This window comes from Prinia subflava, chromosome 5 (genome assembly GCF_021018805.1).
Source record: "Prinia subflava isolate CZ2003 ecotype Zambia chromosome 5, Cam_Psub_1.2, whole genome shotgun sequence".
In the NCBI taxonomy this organism is placed as follows: domain Eukaryota; kingdom Metazoa; phylum Chordata; class Aves; order Passeriformes; family Cisticolidae; genus Prinia; species Prinia subflava.
The window spans coordinates 24962193-24986333 of NC_086251.1; the positions used below are offsets into that span (position 1 = coordinate 24962193).

The 24141-nt window shown below is 53.4% G+C and overlaps 1 protein-coding gene across 8 annotated transcripts in view; it reads right to left on the bottom strand.

Annotated features, from left to right (window-relative positions):
* Window positions 1-24141, bottom strand: part of DGKZ (diacylglycerol kinase zeta) — a 46947-nt gene that overhangs the window by 18072 nt on the left and 4734 nt on the right. For 3 of the 8 annotated variants that reach the window (XM_063398478.1, XM_063398475.1, XM_063398477.1), the window contains exons 2-13: window positions 6961-7069; window positions 6133-6228; window positions 5265-5342; window positions 4882-4938; window positions 2702-2770; window positions 2237-2308; window positions 1814-1930; window positions 1650-1721; window positions 1271-1366; window positions 918-1000; window positions 664-724; window positions 117-230 (exon numbers count right to left, since the gene is read on the bottom strand). In XM_063398478.1, the coding sequence (XP_063254548.1) occupies window positions 117-230; window positions 664-724; window positions 918-1000; window positions 1271-1366; window positions 1650-1721; window positions 1814-1930; window positions 2237-2308; window positions 2702-2770; window positions 4882-4938; window positions 5265-5342; window positions 6133-6228; window positions 6961-7069 (1024 nt within the window). Of the gene's footprint in view, window positions 1-116; window positions 231-663; window positions 725-917; window positions 1001-1270; window positions 1367-1649; window positions 1722-1813; window positions 1931-2236; window positions 2309-2701; window positions 2771-4881; window positions 4939-5264; window positions 5343-6132; window positions 6229-6960; window positions 7070-7893; window positions 16318-20130; window positions 20230-24141 lie in introns of those variants that run through there. The other 5 variants (XM_063398476.1, XM_063398474.1, XM_063398472.1 and 2 more) reach the window with 5 other exon arrangements.

The window sequence follows — 24141 nt, forward strand, 5'->3', positions numbered from 1 at the left end:
TCTGTATTTACAGGAAGTTGAAACACCAGCCCATGCAAATGTCCAATCATGTTTCAGAAACAAGAATTGAAGCACTCAGCCCTGCTCTTGGGTGGGTTCTTGTGCCCATCACTTACCCCACCCCAGTTCAGTGTTCTGGCCAAGTCGTTCCCTGTCCCCAAAGGTAGGATGGCCACAGGAGGAGGTGGGTTGATGCGTAACTGGTCCAGAATGGAGAGTATCCAGCCCACCTGCTCAAGCAAGAGAGGGCAAAGAAACCATTGATTATCTCAGGGATGAGTAGGCAGGCAGAAGTGACTCAAAGCACTAGTGATAGCAGAGAGGCAGAGATGGGGTCTCCTTAGCCACAGCTGAGGCTATTCACTGTCTTTAAAACTCTAATCAGGTGCTGCAGGAGATACCAGTAACCCCAGTGAGGACACTGGAGATACCAGTAACCTCAGTGAGGACACTGGCCCTCAAAAGGGCTAGAAATCCAGACAGGTTACAGACTAGCACTCCCTGGAACAGTGCACCAGGGGACCCACAGTATCTATGCTACCAGCTGTACCATGGACACAGTGTGCAGAATTTGCTGTTCTGGATTACAACAAGAAGGGCTGCTGTCCACACTGGAAAGGCCTGGGCAAAGGGGCGCCCTGGATGGAGGGGCTGGAGACTCACCGTGCCGTCTCCCCCGCACGCCAGGATCCGGAGGTTGTGGACTTTGCGGTACAGCTCCAGCCTGCGGGCAACAGGGAGGTTGAGGAGGGGAGGGGAGAGGTACTGAACATGTTACACAGGAGCTGCCTCACAGAGCCCTTGGCATTCCCAAAGCCACATCCATGTCTCCCTCCGTGAGGTGGGGGAAGAGCTCTCAGGAGGAATCCTGGGACATGGATGGGGGAGAGAAAGGTGCTGCCCCTAGCAGTACTCACGCCTCCTTGGGTCCACCCTGGCTGAGGTCAAAAACTTGCCGTGGGTTGAGATACCACATAAAGGACTGGATGATCTTGGCTCCCTATGAGGATAAGAAAGACCTCAGGTAATATCGAGTTCCCAGTGGACAGCAGAAGGAGGCATCTGGTCCTGCCTGGGGACAAGCTAAGACAACACCATTGTGGAGGGGACACAGGCAAAGCCTGGCCGAGGTGGGAACTGCTGGGCAGCAAACTGGCATTGTGGCCTCTTGTGCAGCTGAGACATCACCAGAACTATGGTGAGAGCTCAGCACACAAATGGCAATGCCCTCACAGAGATATCTTCTTAGACATGCCAGACAAGGCCATACCTGATTCCCACCGCTCTTGGGGTTCACAAACACCAGCAAGGGCTTCATGAGAGGAGCTGGCATGGGCTTGATGACAAAGGGTTTCCACCTCCCTTCCTGCAAGAGACATCATAGATCCTTGAACAAAGCTGGGTAAATGCAAACTGTTGCCTTCAGCTGAGCCCTAATATCATGCAGGTCAGAAGCAGGAGGAAGGCATCCCAGCCACCCCATAAACCTTGTATCTGGGATACATCCTGCCAGCAGGCATCCTCCCTCCAGCTCAACCTCCTTAAACTCACTGCAGACCCAGAAAATCCTGCTTCTATTCCAAGCCTTGCTTCTCACTGCTTAGTCCCTCTGCCCTTCCAAAACAAGATCATTCCCAGTTCCCTCTTACCTCAGCCCCCTTTTTGCTGGATTTCCGCTTGAATGATGTCCTCTTCTTCTTCTTACTAGATTTCAGTGGATTCTAGAGAAAAAAGGAACAAACACAAAGACTCTGTGAGGAGCAACTGGGCAAGTGGGAACTGTGAAAGAGCCGCAAGAGCTGAAGTGACTTACCTGAGGCCGCCGGACCCGCAGAATCCAGGTGGGAGGAACGACGACAGCAGCGTGAGCCCCCAGTGAGCAGGGCTCTTCAATGTGTTGCAGCATGAAACACGACACTTTGCTGTGATACTGGCCAAGGAGAAGACAGAGAGAAAACTCAGCTGCTCAGTTTGCTGGGCACAGCCACATCTCCTCCTCTCAGATCCCCCATACCAATGCAGGGAGTGCTGGATGAAACCATGCAGGAATTTTGTAACAGGAAGGCAACGAAGAGAAAGTTTCTCAAAGAGCTTGTAAATGTCACAGTACAGCCTCTCCCAGCAGGAGGAGCTGTTAAGGGCAGGCTGCAGAGCAGCAGCTTGGGGAGTCCCAGCAGAAAGCAGAGGTCATTAGTGTAGAACCGACGGGTAAGGCATTCAGGGGAACTTTGCTCACCGCTTGTTTGCACCAGGAACAGCTGATGGCTACAATCTCTTTGCTGTGGAAGGCAAACTTCTGCTGAAAACCCTGTGGAAGAAAGGATAAGAGGCTTAGGGAATTCCCTGCAGTTTCCTGCCATCCAACAGTAAGAGACATTAGCGAAGAGAGCATGCCTGCAGCTGGAGCCCTCCAGATCCTGTCAGACAGTCCCAGCACCAGGGAGGCCACTGTGCTCTGTAGGAGTGTCCTTATTGCTCTGGGAAAGCATGTCAGGAAAACAGGCTCTTTCAGGATTAGTTGGGCCCAGGGGAAGAACTACTCTATGGGGGAAGCACTTACATAGTGCTTCACTGAGCAAAGCAGGGCATGTGGCTTGGTTTTGCTGCCAAACAGGAACGGTGGGATGTCCCTGGTTCCCAGCCCTGTGCTTGTCTCTGGCTTGACCTCAGGCTGAGAAAAATGCCCAATATGCCTTCTCACCTTGCCACACTGCCGGCATTTCCCTTCCTGCCGCCTCCGATGCACCCAGTGATGTCGGACAACAACGGGCTAAACGGAAAAGAAAAAAAGAAAATTGAAAAAAAAAAAAGGGGGGGAGTGAAGGGCCCAGTGTGTGAGGGAACACAGGAACAGGCAGAAGAAATGGACACAGGCCAGCCAACCTCTGCTCTTGCAGGAAAACCACTGCTCATAGGCACCAGCCCTCATCCTCTGAGAGAAGGCAAACCCAAAGAATCAGGGGGCAAGAGGCCAAATTAAGATGCTCCAGGAAAAGAGAATTAAAACCAGAAGAAATAGGAAGGAGGACAGGGAAACTGAAGACTGAGAATCACACAAAGCAGATCCAACGTAGAGTGGGCAAGCAGTAGCACATCTCTGTCCCTTAACATCTCTGCCCAGATGCCCCTAGTGCCAAGTGAAAAACATGCTGGTGGAAGGTGTGAGAATCCCTAGAGAGACACAGTTTGTGCCCACAGCAAGAAGATGGAAGTGCCTGCAGCTAAGCAGTGAACCTCCCCACTCCAAATTCCTTGAGAAGAGTGGCAGCCCCAAAGCCCTCCACACCCACTTCCCCCTGCTCCTTCCCCAGGCCAGTCCTGAGCCTGCTTCCAGTCCCAGCGTGGGCAGCAAGGCTGCTTGCCAGCACCTCTGCTCTGCCTGCAGGCTCATGGTAGGTTCAGGGCTGGGAACTGTGAGGGAGGCACAGGTTTTGTAATGAAGTACCACTTATCCTAAATCCCATCCTACTCTTCCAGCCCTGGATTGGGAACGGCACTGCAGAGAGAGTAGCAAAAAGAGAAAGGGAGTGCAAGTTCACAGGCTGGCAAGGCAGGGCCCAACATCCTGCTCCTGGCACCTTTGGGGTCATGATGATGAGAGGCAGAAACTGGCAGGAGGTTCGGGTCAGGTCCAGTGTTGCCTCCTCCAAGTGCAGCACACGGGAGAGGATGAAGAGTCTTATTGGCTTTAGTGGGTATTAATCCAGTAGGAGCAGAAGGAGGGCTATGCCTTGAGCTCAGCTCTGGATCTAAGCAGGCATATCTAGAGAAAGGGCTGACCCTGAAGGGGATCCCTGCACCTCAAAGGCCAGAAGAGCACCTTTTTAGGGAAACAGGAAGGAAGAGGCCTTGGAGGAACTGAGAAGCATTAGAAAGACAGGATGGAGAAGCAGAATTTGTGAGAAAAAAGAAAAAGTACGAACAGGGAGGAAGAAAAGACTTGTAGAGATTGAAGAGAAGAAAAACAGAGACAGAAGACTGAGCAGAGGCAGCAAGCTGTTAGCAGAGCCCAAAGGGTAAACGAAGCACAAATAAGGGAGCTAGGCTAAGAGTGATATGGGAAGGAAGCACAGAAAGAAAAACAAAGCAAGAAAAGAAGGTTTAAAGTGATGCCGAAAGCTTCCCTTTACAAGGCCATGTCAGCATTTCAAAGCAGGCAGCCCGGTGTTTGAATATCCTTCCCCAGCTAGGTCTGCTGTGCCAGCACAAACACAGTGTGGGGGCAGCTCTGTTACCAAAATGGCCCATGACTGTGCCACCCACCCCAGAGCACTGCACAGGCTACAGCGGCTCCACAGGCTGGAGGGTGAAGCATGGAGGCTGACAGCTGCTTCCACCACTGCAGGTCAGCAGACAGGTTCCAGGCCACTGCTTATGCCCAGGTTTTTACATTACAACATGGGCTAAAGGGGTCTGATACCACTATTGTGGGCAACTTCCACTGCCACCTATGGCATCCAGGTCACGGCTGAGTGATAAAGCCAGAAATGAGCCCATATTGCTTCCTTCCAAATTGCAGGAGACTCGGGGACCTGCTGTTTGCCACAGCCTCATCCATGTGCCTGGGGATCCAACAAAAGGAGCAAAGTTTCTCCCAGAAAACACTGTCTGTAGGTTCCCCCCATGCAGATTCAGGAGATTCAGAACATGCAAACCATTGGATGCTCTGCATTTGCAGCCTGCAAACTCCTCACTCTTCACACGCAGTCTGTGCTGCTGCCTTGCAAAGAAACATTCCTTTTATGGCACCACCCCCTTGGAGCAGGAAGGAACCTGACGCCTCCACTCGGATGGCAACATGCTGGCAGCATCTGGTGCCTTTAGCACCAAACTGGAAATGGGAGAGGCAGATGTGGGCAGCGTCCAAGGCACATCTCTCACCTCCCGTACGTTCCGGGATCCTGACTCCCTGAAGGACGGTTTGCAGCGGAAATTTATCTGTAGGTTGAACACATGAGAGGAATCAGTAAAACCATCGTATCTGAAGGAAACCTACCAGAATTCATTGCACTACAGCAAGGCCCAGAACCTCTGGAGTTGTTTGGTACTTTCCACAAAACCCTCACGTGTCTCAGTTACTGAACAAAATGGGGCCTGGGGTCCCAATCATGTCACTAGATCCTCATTTCAGTATTGTCTCCTCAGAAGACCCCCCCCTTTGCAATTACACATTGCAGTTCCCCAGTCTTCTTGTGTTTCACTGCCCAAGAAAAGGCTGCTACAGTTTTGCGAGCTGCAGGGAGGGCTTAACAGGCTCTACTCACTTTCTCCAGCTGTTCAATACAGGGTGTATGCACTACGATCTTGCAGGCTGCACATTTACGCCTGGAGAGAGGTTTTTGCTGAAGGGCAAGAAAAGGAGAGACAAAATATATATGTAAAGGAAAATACGCAGTGTTCAGAGCCTGGCAAGTTCAGCCTCCCATCATACCTCCTTCTTATGTATTGGGATACAGAACAAGCCCTATAGTAAAGTTAGATACAACTCAGACTTATTATCTAGTGAAGGGGTCTAAGCACATGCCTATAGCAGATGTTCTCAAGCCTGGGACAGAGCAGGGAGGTACATTCCCCACTGTCCTGCCCTGCAGTCTTTGTCCTCTTCTGACACTGTCTGAGAGCACCATGAAAGCTGGTCTGGGAGGCAGCTGCAGGGTGGCATCACTGGCAGGCATCTGCAGGGTGGCAGGCACAGGATGGCATCAGTGCTCTGTGTCCTGCACCATGAGCAGGACTGAGCCTGCAAACTGGGAGGGAGGACTGCAGGGGCAGGAGACAACAGGCCTGGGTCGGCAGAGCTCACTTTTCTCCTCTATGGAAAGGTCTTGGATTCAGATTGTCCTTCCAAGGGTGTGGAATCCCAACACTCTCCCCTCTCTCTGGAACCCTCCAGGCAAGTGGCAGCCCTGGATCAGGTTCCCATTGCAAACTGAGAACCAGCATTGGCACAAACTGGGTACTTGGCCCTCCGGTGTGCAGAGGCAGGAGGGACACAGTCCCTGCCTCAGCAGCTTCCCAGACCCCTGCATGTCCCCCAGCATCAGCAGCGTGGCCTCTGCAGTCTCCCGATAAGGTGACAGCACAGCCATTTGTGGCCATTGCTGGCGAGGCAGGTGGCCCCAGGTGACTCACCAGAAGCTTTGCCATGCAGTTCTGTTCCCCAACATAGCAGAAGTCCCCAGAGACACTGGTCTCAAACCAGATGTGCTCCCCATAGATCGCAGTCTCCTGAAAGACACAAGACAACACAAGCTCTGTGAGCATCCCCAGAGAGGCACCTGAGCCCCTAAAATACTTTGAGCCCCTAAAATTTGTCCAAATGCTTTGGACACTCACAAGATACTGGACAATGCTGGGGATGGGAGGTTGGAGCTAGGTGGAGGCCATAAGACAAAACGCACACAACAGCCAGGGACATCTGGAGAGAGGAAACCTCACAAAGCTGCTGCCATGGCCCATCTGTTGTAAACAAGAGGGCCCCAGGAAACCAGCTCCAAGACCTCCAAACCACCTGTAGTGTCCTGCACAGGGGAGCTGCTTTCATCAGCCCAAGAGGAGGCATCAGGGCAAACTCAGTGCAGGGGACTCTCCTGAACCAGCTTCTGTTCTACAGCCTGAAGGTGCAGCTTAAAACCTGCAGGGCTTTGCCTGTGAAGGAGCAGGGGCTGACTCCTGTTGCTTAGCCCCAGCCAGCAGATCTTGGCTGTCAGAAGCAGAATTGCTGGCAGTGGAGTAGTTACACCATCCCTCCAGGAACCACCTGTGTCTCTGCAGCCTCTCTTTTGCAGCATCAAGTAGTGCTGCCAGGAGCACAGATGCTGGCACCAGCTGGTGGCAATGGCAGAGGCCATAAATGTGTCAAAGTCAGTCACCTGGGAAGCCTCAACCCAGGGAAGAGCCTGCTGCTTCTTGGCCAAGAGCCACTCCCTGCAATGCCCAACAAAACACAGTACAACTTACACTCCAATCCACAGTGCTGCGTATCTGCCTCTCCGCATCGCTCCTCATGGCTAGTGCTGGGTTTGGCTGGGCTATCATGTGCTGCAGACTGGATTTGGCAATGGCTTTCCTGGAAGACACAGGAGGGCTGGCTATTAAATGTACATGCAAAGCACAACTTGCTCCTAAGATGCAACATGAGGCTGGAGCAGAAAAGCCTCCTCAGGACAAAGTGGCTGGAAATGAGGTGAATTTCCATCCCCGCTGGCTGAGAAGTACCTGTTCCTGTGAGATAGTCCTGTGGTATGAAGAGGTACTATAGCCATGTTACTGACAGCTCAGACACCCTGTACAGACACCCTGTACCCAACACAAGGCACAGCCTGGGCCTGCTGGGTTAATGCTCTCAGGGATAAGAGCTCCATTGTAAAATACCCTGCGAGTGTCCACAGAGCTGTAGTAGAGGGACTGCCTTTGAAAGGGACAATCTAGAGCCCCTGTCCAACAGTCTCCCTGCATCTCTCCCACACCAAGGCACCTCAGAGCCTGGGCTGTTTTCAGACACCAGTAAAGCTGGCCAGAATAAAAGCAAGTGCTTGTTTGGGGGTAGTGAGCTTCTCCCAGATGTGCTAGGGTAAAGGAAAGGAGAAGGAAATCCAGCCAGCAGGAGAAAGTGTGCATCTCCAGCTAGTAACCAGGCCTACCACATTCCTCTGGTCCCAGCCTGGCAGGAGAGGACACTCACAAGCTCCAAGGACTGCACCAAGAGCATCAGTGACAGCACTGGCCTGAGTGGAAGATGCTCAAGGTATGCCAGCAGCACTGCAAGACACCAACGGCAGCCAGGACCAATGGCACTGAGTCTCTTCCCTCCTTCCCCACCAAACCTGGGTGTGGACCCCACCTCTACCCTCCCCAAGGCACTGCCTGCTTGCACGCTGCCACCATACATACAGCAGCCGGGGGCTCCAGCCGTCCGGGGCGGTGTGGCGGGCGGGCTCCGGTCCCAAACCCTTGGCGAGGGTGGAAGAGGGGCACCTGGTTCCAGCCACTCCTGCACAGTGCTGGGCCAGCAGCCGCGGGTGGCCAGAGGGGAGCAGCCCTGGCTGAGGGCCATCGCTGGAGCGCCGGCGCTGGCTGAGGCGGCGGTAGCGGCCCGGCACGCCGTAGGCAGCCCGGCCGAACACCACCTCGGTGGGCAGGCGGTGTGAGGACGCGCGCCGCAGGCAGCGGGGGCCCCGCGACAGCAGCCCTGCCTGGAGCGGCCGCAGCTGGGGCAGCATGGCCAGCCACGTCTCCTCAGCACAATGCTCACGCTGGCCCTGCTCAGCTCCTGCTGCACCACCGTCCTCTGGAGACTCAGATCTGGAGCTGTCAGTGCAGTGAGCCCTGTCTCCCTCCTCCGCCGTGGGAATGAGGCCGGCCAGGAGGACAGTGGGACCCAGCAGCTGGGCATCAATGGCTTGTGCCTGGCCCCCACGCTGCTTCTGCACGGCAAACCTGGGGCTGAGGCAGGGCGGCGTGGTGCTGGAGCGGCGGCGGGTGCCGGGCCGCCGGACCAGGCCCAGGCAGGAGAGGGACGCCGCCGGGGTGCCCGAGCCGCGGCGGCACTGGGCCAGCGAGGCGGAGGGCAGCCCCGCCTGGGAGCGTCGCCTGGCCTTGCCCGTGGGCACAGCCACGACGCTGCTGCGCCGCTGCCCCTTCCGCCCAAAGTGCCGCCTAAAAAAGGTTTCCATTGCATCCGGATGGTGGCTGTTAACACAGAGACCAGGAATTAAGTAGCCTCCCCTACAAGTCCCAGCTGTGGGTGTCAGGGCAAGGGGACAGGGGGAAGCAGGGGACAGAGAGCTGAAGCAGGGAGTGGGAGACATGGCAAGGCTACCGGAGATGTGTGTTAGGGTGTTGCTTCCCACAGCTTTACTGCTCCGTAAGCCTCACAGCTCAGCCCAGAGGGCTGCAATGGCAGGGCAGGTGTCACCACCTAGCCAGGACCCTCAGCATTCCCTGCTCTCCATTAAGCAGAGCCCCTGTGCACCCCGAGATGGCAAATCAGCCCTGGCACCTCAATTACCCCCACCACTCTCCTGATGCTGATGCACCTGGTTTCCCCACAGGAACCACTCTGGCTAGGCACCAGTCCCACCAAATTTGTAGCAAATTGAAATTAAGTGCTTGTGAGTCCTACAGAAAAAAATGAACCAGGCCAGTAAAATCACGGAAGGAAAAATGGGTAGAAGTGGTCTGGGAGAGCTGGAAGCTGGGAGAGTCTGAAGCAGAGTAGAGGAGAGCTAGGAAGATCATCCCATCTGTCCCAAGCAAAACTTCCCTCTCATGGGAGAAAGAGCTTTACAGAAAGCTCATGCTTTCCCTGCCCAGCCCTCAAACCTTGACAGGCTGCCTGGACATTGCAGCAGTCTGTTGAAAGCCACAGGTGGAAGGTGCTGCAGCACTTTCAGTGGCAGTGGCTCAGCATGCAAAGGCCTGAGTAGAAGGAGCTGAGTCTGGCTAGCTCCAGTGCTTCCTTTCTCCAGAGACAGTGCTTCATTTCCCACCCTCCAGCTGCCACCTCTGTTGAGCCACTAGAGGATTTATTCAAGGCCAACTTAAAAAAAAAACAACACCAAAACCCACAGTTTAGTAGAAGCAAATTTCTTCTTTTCAGTTGCTTCCAAGGCAGGGGACTCATGGCAGCCTGCAAGCACACACAAGCCACCACCACCACCACTGTCAATGATTTCGATGCTGTGCAAGGCATCTCCTCTACCCATGGGCATGCTGCTCACCAAGCAGACTGACATCTGCTCCCCTTCTTCTATCTTTCTCCCTTCCCATGCTCTTTTACATGCTTACAGGTCAGTAATATCAGAAAATCTTCAGGAGATCACTCTGGCACAAACTTTCAATGACCCAAGGCCCACACAAACAGGCAAATTTATCAGAAGCTTATTCCCTCTTTTATTTGAGAAATGCATGTAAGATGGGATATAGTATTTATCTTCTGGACAAACTGGAGTTTTTGATAGTGCTTGTAGCACAAGCAGTCCATTTGGCTATACCTCTTTTTAATAGATAAGTACAAAGCTAAGTTTGTATCTTTGGAAAAGACAAAGCTTGGTTTGGTCTCCTCCAGCCTTGCAGACAAGGAAGCTGCAAGTTCTATAGTCTTACCACCATGCCTGTATTCAGTAATGCTGCGGAGAGAGGGAGGGAGGAAGGAAGGGAGGAAGAGAAGGAAGGAGGAAGGGAGGGAAGGAAGGAAAGCAGGCAATGGCCTCCAGAGAGCAGCAGTAGGGCAGCTAAAGCCTGGCTGAACTGAAAGCAAAGCCAAAGCATCACCTCCTCAGAAGTATTTCTCAAGTCCTACCCCTGCAAGCAATGCAGGCAGGTACTTGGTCACCAGAAGGTTCAATCCACCAAGGCCCATGCAGCTTTGCAGAGGGCATCAGCATTTTGCTGAGGACCCTGCTTCCAGCCTGTTCCCAACACTGCAGTGCCCCATTCATGTCCCCTCTCCCATTATGTGCAGGATGATGCACAGTAAACTGCACAGAATCAGAGAATTTAAACTTTCCCAGTACTATTAGAGGCCATTTCCTCTTGCCCTATCACTTGTTACCTGGGAGAAGAGACTGACCCTACACTTCCTACAACCTTCTCTCAGGTCACTGTAGAGCTCAATACGGTCTCCCACGAGCCTCCAGCTGCTCCTCCTAAGACTGGTTCTATAGAGCCTTCTCCAGCTGCACTGTGCTCTGGATATGCTCCAGCATGTCAGCGACAGGAGGAGGGCCCAAATCTGGACACAGCACTTGTGGTATGGCCTCACCAGTGCCGAGTGCAGGGAAAGAGTCACTCTCTAGTCCTACTGGCCACACTGATACAGGCCAGGATGCTGTTAGCCTTCGTGGCCACTTGGCACATGCTGGATCATGTTCAGATGGCTGCCAATGAACATCATCACCAACAGGTAATAAAAACTGTCTGAACAAATAAACCATATTAAAAAACACAAGTGAGAACACAGGATGTGGCACACTGCAACAGACCCTTTTAGGCCAGCTTTAGCTCCTGGGGGAGACATACTGACTAAGGGCACCTCAGATGAGCTGAATGGCTGTTCCCTCCTGCCCCAGATATTCCACCAGCACAAAGCTGCTGTACCACTTATTGTGTTGCTGCTGTGGGCAGGAAGATCTCTTAACACAGCTTCCTTCCTTTTTGCACCGGTCTCGTGAGGAAACCTGCTAGAACAACCTTGGTTTGACATTTATGTTTGAGCACTAGCTGACTGCAGGCCTTTTTATCTTCAGGGCTGTCTGTAAATGACACATGGAATCAAGCTCTGACCACCAGTGGTGAAGGTTATTACAAGATTGCCATCTGACAGCCCGTGACAGCAGCATGTGGTAGCTCAGAAGTGCTGGGTGTACACATCCCCACCTCTTGCATCTCACTTCCAACCTGAGCTTCAAATGGTGTATTGCAGGTGTTAAGAGCTGCTGCTGGTGGAGCAGATGGACAAACTGCCGGGGCCATGGCTGATATGCATTAGCAGAGGTGTGTGCAGAGCAGCTGGGGAACCACACACTAGGCAGCGAGGAGCCCTAAAAGAGCTAAGCCCTGGAAGCCCCGGGCTAACACCAGCACATTACTGGCATCTCCATTGTTTGTCACTGAGAAAAGATGGAGATGAGCCAGCACCTGTGGCTGCTCTGCAGACTGCATTACTTGGCTCAGTTAGGTAAGGAGGCTGGACGGAGGCAGCCTGGCATTTGCAGGGTGCAAAGGAAAGGAAGTACTGTGCATGTACTGGGATAGCAACACTACTTATGAGCAGATACACACTAGCATTTCAATTTCCTTCTGTGAATAGGGAAAGAGACAGCAGCTCTGGTCTTCTCATGATCTGGCATTAGAGCTATTGAAAGGTGGGGTGTTTTTCATTACCAGACTCCTCAAAGCATCCTACATACCCTGACTGGCCTCAGTGTAGAGATGCTGCTGAAGCAGGAACATGTCCCAGCAAGGTCTAAACACTCTTGGAAAGCACAGCAGGGATCAAAAAGGAAAAACTTGCATCTTGTAACTGCAGTGAACACAGAGCTTGTGAATCAGCTGTTATGGAGACGTCTCTCCAGATATACAGCAGCTATTCCTCATTTGGTGATGGTGGTTCCAAAATCAGACAGGCTGACTCTTAGGGCTAAACATTCAGTATCCTCCATGACATAATCTTTGCCTACATCAGGAAGAGAATTTGGATATTCAGTTCCATTATTCTGCTTTGCTTCACTAGCCTTGAGCAAACTTCCATGTACCATACTTAACAGGCTCTCTGTGATAGGCAGAGGATCCATATGTGCCATACACTCTCTTGGTCCTTCCTCTGCATTATTATTGCCTTTATCCCTCCAGCAGCCTGGTCTACTCCTGCAAGTGCCGACACGAAATAGAGATCTCAGGTTACCTTCACACAGTGACGAATCTAGCACTCCTCTCTGGCACCAAAGGAGGCAATAGGACCCTACTGCAGGACGTTGCTGGCACTAAATGCATCAGCCTTGCGCCACAGAGAAGTCTGGACATAATAACACCATCAGCTTCTCCTGACCTTTCAGCAAACCTCCAATTAGTCGACTGGAAAGCATTTTTTCCAACCACGGGACTAGAGGGGAAACAAGTCGGAGAGCTTCGCCCTGTTCCATGATGAGCACCTGTCCTGATGGCAGCTGGCTGGATTCCTGCATCCTGGCTAACTATGGGTGCTGTGGAGCTGCTGTGGCACTGGAGCTGGCAGAGTGTGAGCAGGAGCCCTTTTCAGTTTACAAGCCGTCTTCTCCTGGCAAAGACACTTGACTCATACAGATCAGCCACAAGGAAAGTGTGTTATTAATAGCCACTCCTGTGTGACAGCAAGATCTCCTGGGCTTCTGCCTCCCTGCCGCCTCCCTGCCAGGACACTGGAGGGACTGAGGGACCCAGGAGCCTGTCCAGAGAGCTGCTGCTCATTCCCATCCTGCTGGCACACCACTGGTTGCCTTCAGCCTCTGTTTCCATCAGAAGCTTGCACACCCCACACCGCCCTTTCAGTGCTCTGATATTCAATCTTCCCATGTATGCTGCTGTCCTCACACCACCCCTGCTGAGATCCTGTCCCCGCTCTCCCGTCCTGCTTCCCACGCATCATCACTGACCTCTCCTCTCCCGGGGCTCCCCAGCCACGCTTCAACCTGCACAGATGAGGTCTGCTGAGGAAGGTGCCCCCATGCCAGATGGGGAAGGGAAAATGCTGGGTTTTGTGCTGCAGCCCTCAGGCTTTGGTTGCAGTGAGGTGTGCAGCGATCAGCAAGTTCCCAAACTGTGCGCTTTGTTTCTACTCAGAATTTCCATTCCAGCTGTCATATCTCCTACCATCACGCAAATAAAACAGAGTCAGGAGCTCCCCCACATCTGGGTCCAGTATGAGCAAGGAGATGGGGCTCCCCCCAGCACAGGGGCAGGAAGGCTCCATCCAAACCATGAGCCTTTAAAAGCACCATAAGGAGTGAGCTACGGCCTATGCTCATCTATTTTAGGATTCATACATTTGACCTACTGCAACAAGTGCCACCACCTATATGGGCCACTTCCAGGCTTCTGAGCTGCAGAAGCATGGTATTCCCCAGGCAAGTAAAAGGACATCCTCAGTTGCACTGTCACCCTGCAGAGGAGGGGATTACTGCTGCAACCATAAGGTTGCCCCTCCAGGCTGCAGAAGCCAGTTTCTGATCCTAGCAGGGCACCCAGAAGGCGACACAAGTTATCTCTCAGTGAGTCCTGGGCCTCATCAAGATGAATTCAGACTTCTCTGCTTGTGAGAAAGCATGGCAACTGCTTAGAAACCAGCTGGTGGTCAGATGCATGCAGCTGCAGAGCACCTCTTCCCAGTCCTGTGGTCCCCGAGGTCCCTGCACGTGCTGCATAGAGGTCCCTGTCAGGGCTACTGGGCACAGACATGAGAGCAAGGCAGCCCTGGCAATATCTAAGCACATGTGCCAACTTGCTCAGAAGACTGTCAGTGTCACTGGGCACTCTGGGTGGCCAGCCTGGGGGCCCCAGGACAGCACTGCTTCACAAGGGACAGGCAGCTATGTGTGTCAGTGTAGCTTCTCTGTACGCACCTTGTACCTGGCTGAGCAAGAGCAAAACTCACAGCCAGTCAGGAGCTGGGGACACTACAGGGAAGAGATACAGCCTCTAAGATGCTTTCTTTGAATGAGCAAGTCAGGGTGACAGATGCAGCACCAAGGACCAGCAGCTGCCTTGGGAAAGGGGATTGTAGCAAGGCAAAGAAATGAAACAACACAGTTTGACAGTTTGTCACCGTAGGCTTCTCCAGGTGGCAAAGCCAGGCAGAAGGACACTGCCTGGCCGGGCCTCAACAAAAGCAAGGCAAAAGCCATCCCACCTTCATGCCTGGCCCTTCATAAGAAAATGCTCACGTTTGGTTTTCTGGGGAGAAGAGGGGCTGGGAGCAGAAGGGACTGAGATTTTCATACAGTTCCTAGCATTTTCCCAACACCCTTCTCATGGCAGCTCCATCCCACCTCACCCCACACTCTGCATGATGCCATGGTGCCATCTCCTTTTCACCACCTTTTTAGGACAAACGTGAGATGTGTTTTAAGGCACATCTGCCAGAGCAGCTCAGATCCTCCACAGAGCTTCATAAAGTGAAGAGTTTGCCAGTCCTAAGATTCAGAGTAATGTTCCCATTACAGCAATGTGATTTCCTTCCCAAAATCCATGGAAGACAGTGTTTAATCTTAATTTAAACCAAAACCATCTCCTTGGAGCCTCCTGGGCTCACTTTGGGCATTTATATCCCTTGACAACTTTCCACCATCATAATGTTATGAAGTTTATATGCCACTACAGTAAATAATCTGCCTCCTGGCAATCAAGAAACCTGACAGCACTGATGTAAACAATCTGTTGCTGCACTTGGCTGAGGAGCCGAACAGCAAGACTGACAGCCTTGAGCCATGAATTATCCATGGCTGAAATGCAGAGGGTGAGCCACCACTGTCAGCCATGGTGCTGGGGCTGAGACTGAGCAGGGGTCGGGGGAGAGGCTCACAGTTTCTATTTTGGTCCCATCAGCAGGACCAGCAATGCAGTCTGGGAAAGACTTGGATAGTTTCTTCCCTCTCTCTCTCTCAGCTTCCTTCCCAGAGTGACATGCATGAAGCCAAGCAACAGGGGCCTCAGAGGGGTGTCCTGGTGGTTTACGTACCCAGACCATGGTTTCTTTTGCAGATTCCATTATCACACCCAGCGATGGTTCCCTCCTTCAGTACGCACAGCTCTGTTCCTCACAAGGAGGGATGCACTATTTAAAGGGTGCCCGGTCCCACAGCCCACCTATCTGATCCAAACTCCCAGAGCAGCCCCAGAGTTTTTCCCCAGCACATAAGGACAAAATCCTGGCACAGAAATTACTGTCAAGCACAGTGTTGCTCCAGGCAGGGCAATACAAAGTGTCTGCCCTGCAGCAGCCCCAGGGAGGAGGCAATGAACCTTCTGTAGCGGCAAAGCTGCAGTGTGGCAGATACAGAACACAAGCAGTGATTCCCGGGGCTAGTAAGTCTCTGCACATCCCAAAGCAAAGTCAAGAAAACTTCAGGCACTACACAACAGGCATTGATCACTGATCAGAAAGATGGGACTCACATGCCTCCCTCCAGCCCACAGCAGGGATTAGAAAGGGCATCCCACTGCTCCTGGCACAAGCAAGGAATCACAATGCAACCAGCACCAGAGGATATGCCAGGAGTCCACAAATCTGCCCTGCTTTGCTAAATTATCCCAAAGCAAAGTGACTGAGGACTGAGGATCCTGGCGAGGCACGGGCTGGCTCCCTGTCCTCTGCTGCCTGCAGATTTTCTGCTGCCACCCCCATGCCACATGGACTGGCAGGACAAAAGCAGCAGAATGGGTGGCTGGAAATACACCACTAGCAGGGAAACCCCACAGAGCCAGGCATCGCTGAGTCGCAGACCCCTCGCCAGAGCCCCGGAGACTACCGTGGATCAGGCTGCTCTGGGCTCTGGCAGCAAACAGTGCTTGACAGAAGCAAAGCTGAGGGTCTTGGGGATGACTAGGGTATGCTCTCCCTGCCCTTCACAGTGGCCTGGAGCCAAATGCCATACCTACAAACTGAGGTCTGTCTCTCCCCTCAGGTCCCCTCCCATCCCCCATCCAGCACAAACAAAAGCAGAAAACGTGAGGGAGAGGGACGAGCAGGATAAAGAAAGGGGAGAAAGTGGGAAAAAGCCCCCGTGACCTGATCCGGAGCGGCGCAGGGGTCCTGCAGGTGCCGAGTGGGTGGCAGAGGCCGCTCCGCAGCAGCAGACCAGCCCTCCCCTACCAAGTCCTAGTTTGGAGAGAGTGCTTGGCTTCTCCCTCCGCTCCTCCCCACGCTGCAAACCCTGACAGCGCTCGTTAAAATAACCAACTGCACTTCCTCTCCGAGCAGCCCCGAGGCCAGCTCGCCCCCAGCTGCAGGCGCTGGGAAAGCGGCCCGGAAAGAGAGGGGTCCCCACGGTGCCAGCTGCTCTCCGAACACTCAACTGCAGCTCGGGGATGGCGCAGCCTCCCTGGCAGTGGCAGCAGGAGGACACGGGGGGAACATGCCCTGATAAGTGGCGTTTTTCTCCTGCCTCCTTGGAACCTGGATAAAGGGGTTTGCATGGCTGATGAGGGTCAAGCTGCTAGCTACAGAGAGCCTGTCTTAATGCACAGGAGGTAACTTGCTTCTGAGTTAGTCCTTGGTCTAGGCAGGCTCCACAGATGTCTCAGGAGCTTTTTGTCTTCCCTCGTGGTGAAAACCCTCCCTAAGACCTCTCATAGCCAGGCTGGGGACTTCCCTGTCATGCTTCACCACTATCCGGGTTCCCCAGCTGCCTCTGGGGATCTGCTCCCAGCCAAACACAACCCATCTTCCTTTTGGGTCTACAAAACCCATGTCCTCTTTAGTCTTTGCAGGGAGAGAGGGAAGGTCATGCCAAAGGCCAGCTCACTCCAGGATGCGTCACCGTCACCAGCTATTGTTGTTTTGGTCATTTACCCAGGCGATGAGAGTCACAGCCACACACAGACCTTAGTGAGTGAGTCAGTGCGGGTGGCTGCAGCTGAGACCTCATCCTTTCACACCCTGCCCCCTCCTGCCTGCCCCTTCCCCTTGCCTACATGTCATGGCTAAAATTAGACAGGGAGCTCTTCTCCTCTGTGTGTAGGAATGTGTGTGTGTGTTTGGACTGCGCTCAGTGCTCCTTGGGGCCTGGAGCAGGACTACAGTAACACAATCATAACAAAATGTCACAGAGGCTGCAGCCAGCTGCCTTTCCCGATGGGTGTCTTGAAAGCAGTTCACAGGAAACCATTCCCCAGAGGGCAGCCAGACCCAGAGGCTGAGCTACCACCATTGCTGTCATCTCCACCATGGCAGAAAGAGCAACTGGCCTTTGTGAATCAGTGGGAGAGAGGGATGAGTAAGACACAGAGCCCCATCCAACCCGGCCTTGAACATTTGCAGGGAGGGTTCAAGCTTCCAGCTTGTCTCCAACTGCCCCATGCCCTGCTCTTCCTGTCTCTGTGGTCTATGCATAGCAGAGACTCCTGCCGATACCCACTTGCTACTCCTCACGGTCACCACAATCCTATCTCCCTCCTGGGCTGGCAGGACTTGGAGTTAGAAATGGAAACAGCCTGGAGGGGTGATCACTGCGGATTCCAGGTAGCCCCAAAATCCTTTCTAAGTCAATCTGACCACCAAGAGACCAGGTCACTAATTCTCCACGTCCCTGGAGGCAGCAGGAGGAGGAAGCCTCAGAGCCCTCTCCTTAGGTTCAGTCATGCAAATCTTGTTGCCATTCTCTTCCTACCCAAGCAACTTTGTAAGCCCTCAGCCTGTTAACATGCAGACAGGGGAATGGGTTGTGGTGGAGACCAGCGGCTCCCAGTGCTGCTGTCACAGGTTTCAGTCTGCTGCGTTCAAGCAGAAACCACTGCTCCAGGCCAGGAGGTTCCCCAGGCCCACGCAGCCCTGAGCAAGACTTTCCATGTGAGGAGATCCTGGTCCCACGCACCCGAAACCAGACCACAAGTGGAAGCCCCTGCAGGTGTCTGTAAGGGGGAGAACTGCATCCCTGAGAAACCCAGTCCTCAGTGATTTCTCTACACCATAAGGCCTGAGACAGGAAAGATGCCTCCCAAGCCTTCATCATGACCCTGTGACTAAGCAAAGCACATGCTGACTTGCCACACAAGTGGCATTTGTTAGTTTAACTGTGACCCTGTTACTGATATCACATCTAACCTTTGGTTTCACTTTTTCACCTCATGGCAGCAAGTGACTAAGTTTTTTTCTCCCACACCTCACATCAAATATTCAAGTAACTCCTTTAAACAATGTTAAAACTATTATTTCTTGGCTTTGCTGACTGTCAGCTTGTACCACTGCTACAAATGGGAGGGCAGGAGGAAAAGTTGGGGTTTTTTCTCCTCCACCCTTTTTGTTCTAAATGCCCTCAGCATACCTGATCTTATGTGCTTCCTTTTCTTCTTTCATCTTAACATCTCCACATCTGCCAGAATCATTGATGGGCTTTTTTCTCCCATCACCCTTCAAAGAGGGGAAGAAGCAATGCCTGTGCAGAGAGCAGACCACCGTCCCCCTTCCTGGAATGGACTAGCACTTAAGCACAGAGCAGTAATTCTGCCTTGCTCTGCTTCCCGAGTTTCTCTGCTCCTCCTCCCTTGCCCACAGAGATGCCGGGTGCTCCAGAGACTTGCGGTGTGGGAGGATTGACCCAGGCTTCAGGTGCAGAAGTTGGGTGGGTGCCATTGTGAGGCTCTGAGTGGTACCAGGACATACAAGCCTGTGCAGTGGGGAGCTGGCTGACAGCTGCCTTGGCTGGAGGCTTTGCCTCTGAGCATCAGCCAGCCCACGGCAGCAGCTGACTAGTTTAAGCCATCAAGCTCACCAGCCACTTCAGCCACAGCAGCATAAAAAAAGCTCTACGCAGATGCTTTGCCAAACCCTTTTTTGCAGAAGGGAGGAAAGCAAAACCAGGAGCAACGAGTCAGGGCCAGCAACCCTGGCAAAGGGACATGTCACAACACTCAGCTGAAGTCAGCTGTAGGGAAAGGGCTGGAGTTGCACAGCAGAGCACCAGAGCTCTGAAGAGCGACCGTGCCCTCTGGTGTTCAACCCACGACTCTTTGGACCTCTCCAAAGCCCATCTGCCTCCCCTCTGCAGAGCGCTAACTGGCCACACTGTCTCTTGCTCCCAACACCTGCAACCACAGGACTCCCAAGAAGCCCTAGGAGACAAGTGTTCTGTGTCTACAAGATCAGACAAACAAGAGACTGAGTGGCTAACTCAGAAAGGCCCAGGATGCCATGCAGAGAAACTGTGTAGCAGAAGGCAGGAAGAGCAGTAAGGGTCTTCCACTGTGGCACTCACACACCAGATGTGCAGCCAAATCCTGACCAGGCTGATGTGCTGCTCTACAAAGACCAAGGCATAGGGAGCCTGGGAATGGAACCTGGGACTTACATCTTGTCAGGAGCATTTGCGAGTGAGGTATTGGCTAGCCCCAACACATTGCTAGCCTAGGAACTGGCTCCCACACAGCAACTACATTCCAGCAATAGTGATTGTCTCCCAGGTCCTGTTTTTCCACCATTTCTGATAGCCATAGTCTTACTGAACTTCTGACTGCTTCAGCGAAATTATTTTATTAATTATTATTATTTAATTTAGTCATTTAGCTAAATCACTCTCAGTGCTGTCACCTTAGGTCGTCCAAGCACTCAGCATGCACTGGGTCTAGCATGCTCATGCCCACTCTGGCTAGGACATAGAGGAGGAAGAGCTCAACTGACCTTCAATCCAAACTCCAACAAAACAGAAGCTGCCATGTTAGTCGATCAAAGTCCACCAGCAGGCTGCCCTCTAAAACAAAGTTAGTGACACAGGCATGAGGCAAGCAACCCGGCTTTCGGTGGCCTCGGTTATTAGTACAGACACAAGAGGGTGAAGTGGGGTGAGACGTGGGCGGGAGGGAGGAGAGCTCTTGAAAAGAAACGTTGCAGCAGCTGCTGGGACTGCACAGCCTGTGCAAGCCAATAAAAATGCTACATACTTATACACCGCTGGCCGGTGCTTTATCCTCCTGGATCCCCATCGGCCGGGCTGGCTGCCCTGGAGACAAGGGAAGACCCCTTTGTGGGGCAGGTGGAGTCTAGAGACACAAAGAAAGTGGTCAGCAAGCCATGAACACGCCTGGCTGCTCAGCACACAACACTGTCCTCCCCCTCCCTGGTTTTCCTGCCCCAGTGCCATCTCTCCACCACACATGCTCTCCCCTTGCCTTGGCACTTGCAGATCCCAGGGGCTCCAATGGCACCCCTGCCACTCCCCATGCTGTCAGCCATGGAGGTCAGTGCAGGCAACATGCCCTGAAGCTGGAGTCAGCACCACAGCTTTTTCCAAAGAGCCAGTCAGCAAACATGAAGCGCCACACTCCTGCGTCTGTGATACTAACCCAGCCCCGTTCAGAGTCACCTCCAGCCCAACCCAACCAGCTGCAAGAGGGCACACAACTCAGGGACCAGCGCCAGGCTGACACAGAAAGAGAGCCCTGCTTCCCTTCCTCCTTCCCTGTGCTGGCCTCGTTCCTGGCTGCCTTCTTTCACCTCGACTGCTCGGCCCAGGCATGGATTTGAATTTCAAATAAATCATGAAGGCACTCTCCAAGCCTTGCATGGAGTAGCATTGTTTGGGCAGGGAAGAGCAGTGCACGTGTTCCCAACCCTCTGGCCCCTGTGCATGGGCACCAACCCTTAGGAGCCCCAACTACCAACAGACAGGAGCTGGGTAGCAAAGCTCTTGGTGACCCAGTGCAGATGGGAAGTGTCATTCTTGGGACCCCTCTAACACTCACCCCCACCACATCACTCACTTCCTCACTCATTCAAACAACAAGAGAACCCGAGGACGGTAATGTTGTTTGAGCCCAGGTGGGGGATCCTCAGCAGTAACCTCTGCTGGAACATCTCCCGGCCCCATGCTGACCTGCAACCCTGCCAGGAGCTGTACTGGGGAGCAGGATACCTCCTTCCATGCATCCTGCAGCTCTCACAGTACAGGAGCCCTGTAGCTTCATAATCCTGCCATCTGCCAGCCTCACAGAGGTGCAAACTCTCTGCAGAAAACACTCACCCCACACCCTGCCACACTTCAGCAGTGGCAGCTGCCATGCACTAGCTGCCACAGTGCCCCACGCCATGTCCTCTTGTGTGGTGACCTCGAGCTTGGGCAGTAAGAGGTTTAGCCCTGGATCTGAGAGGCTCCTGGCCACAGCCAGAGTGGCAAGGCAGGACACTGTTCAGATAATTGGACCAAGTGAGAACTTTCACACAGAGGGGATGGCATGTGGCCATCTGCATGGCCCCCTGCTCCCTCCCTTGGATGGCTACAGGCCATGGCCAGAGGCTGGGAGCTCAGCAGGAGGCTCCAAGCCATCTTAAGTACTTCTGCCCTGTGATTCTCTATCCTCATCCAGTTGTGGAGTCATGCCCTAGAGTGGAGGTGAGGCCCTCCACAGCCAGTGGGGAGCAGGCAGCAAGGAGTCCCTGCTCTCTGGATCCACACCTGGGCTGACACAGTAAGTGAGAGACAGGCTGTTTGGCACACATTTCCTGTGGAAGCCAAGCTGCACCAAAACAAGGGGAAAACCTCCTTCAAGAAGGCTCTGTGTTAGTTGCCCTGACTTCCTGGGCCAGCCAGTTGGGACACATGCCTTTCTTCAAAGCCATAGCATGTGCTGGAGCCAGGGCTGCTCCAGCCCTGCAAAGAGACAAGATGCTGCTGGGAAGCAGGGAAAGGGAGACAGGGTGAGTGGAGTCAGGACAAGGGCAAACACTAAGCTCTTGCCTATTGGTGCAGGGTGGGATTTTCACACTCTGGCCAGGTGCCCCCCCACCACGTAGGGTTGGGACTAGAGCCTGCCACAAGCTGGCATCTTGCAATAATGTCAGGGAGCCAGCAACAGCCCATGAGACACACCAAAGGAATCTCCCACCAACGCGGGACACATGCAGGACAGGGTAACAGCCAGAGGGTGGGACTACCTCCGGCCAGACCTCCAACTGCTCCAGAGTGGGGCTTTCCCATCAGTGCTGTGTACCTGCCACCCTGCACCCACAGCTTGGGCAGCATCCTGCAGTGCCCCCAGAGACAGGTCTCCAATTGCCACAGCTGGGCAGGGCTTCTCTGAGATGAGGCATGTTTAGCTCATTTCCCCAGGCCCTGAACCACTGGGATGGGCTGACAGCCGTCAGCTGGGCAAAGCTCAGCCAGGCTATTTCCAGGCATGGGATCAATGGTCACAGGTAGAAACTGGAAGTGACAGCCTAACCCAGCACAACCTGCCCAGCAGCCAGGGCTGAGACAGGAGGATCATTAACTCCTACTACCTGGGACAGCATGGAGTGGGAAGAGATCCTCTCAGCTCCTCATCCTGGCACAATGAGGAAGAGCTTCCCCTGGGGACAGAGCTCACAATTAAGTACAAAATTAGCACCCTAAGGCATCAACCCCTTAAGTGCAGGTGGGAGGAGAACAGCACTGGGTCTAACACATATGTCTGGTGTGGATGGGACTCCATTCCTGCTGGGCAGCAGCCTGGCCAGCACAGCCTCATTGCTTGCCTTGGCAGTGCTTCACCCTCCACCTGACATCCTGATGGGGACAAGAAGAAAGCCCCCCAGCTCCCAAACACAGACTGCAGCTGCGGCTGGATCTGCAAGTTGCAACAGAAGCACAGAGTATACTTTTGTATTACTGGAGAGCTGGCCTAGGGAAAGCTCTTGAATTCAGGATTGCAAAGACAGAGCCACTTATTATCCCCAGAGCCTGGTGCCAAGCTCAAGAACCAGTAGGACAAGTTTCCCCTATTTCCATGTCTAGTCCATGTTGCCAAGCCAGATCTGCACCAGAGTCCCTACCTCCAGAAGTCTCCAGCAGAAGCAATTCACCCCCTGCCAGTACCCCATCTCTTCCAAAAAAGATTGTTTGTGGGCCCAAGGGTCAAGGAGTCAGCCTGCAGCCCTTGCTCTACTCTAGAACTCAGCATCTCAGAGTCAGCATTGGTTTAAAAGAACCAGCAAGCAAGCAAATGCATGGCTGAGAGATAACTCAGGAGCTTCAGCTCACAGAGTCACCTGGGAAAAGGAAAACAGAGCTCCACTAAGAGCAGAGCTGCAAGTTAAATTGAGAGGCTTTGCCAAGTCTCTGGGGAGACTGTCTGCTCCCCAGGCACTGCACGACGATGAGTGAAGGAAATCCTACACTGTGTCTCCCACCACCTGCCAGAGCTCAGGTTGCCTTTCGTGGCAGCATCGCCCCCATTGCTGGGAGGACTGGCCTCCCCTTCCAAGCATCTCCTTCATCCCCAAGAGGACTCACACAAACAGCTCTCAAACTCTCCCTGCCTGCACCACCCATAGCTCTGCCTCTCCCTTCTCAACACTTGCAAAGACCTGTGCTCACTCCCAGTGCCTGACTCTCCTCCTTATTGTTTTTGTTCAAAGGAGGAAAGCAGTACATCATCCTCCCTCCTTTCAGCCCCTTGAGGAGATTACAGGGTTTCCTGGAAAGGATACTCCAGGTCCTAAGAAGATTAATGGAAGGTGTCCCTGCCCATGGTGGGGGTGGAACCGGATGATCTTTAAAGTCCCTTCCAACCTAAACCATTCTATGATGCTATAATTAAAGGTCCTGACACCTTCTCTGAGCAGGCACATGTCACTGTGGCAGCCCCTGCTCTGATCTTGGGAGCACAGGGGAGCTCCCAGTGGGTGCTTGGGACTGGAGAGAAAGGCAGGTGGGAAGTAGGGTCCACACCACGGAGGACCTCAGCCTCTGGAAGCAGTCAGACCCCCCATGCTGATCCTTCCTTGCCCTATCCCACAGCTGCATGGTGAACTGGCAGCTGTCCCAGCCTGGCTCCACTGTGAGGCTGCACTGGCTGCCAACAGGTACAGCTGCTCAGCATGACCAGGGCTTTGTTTTTCCTCTGTTGAGAAAAGAAGTCCCTGAGCAGCCCCACGGGAGGTCAGGCTCTGAGCAGAGATCACAAAGCAAACTCAGC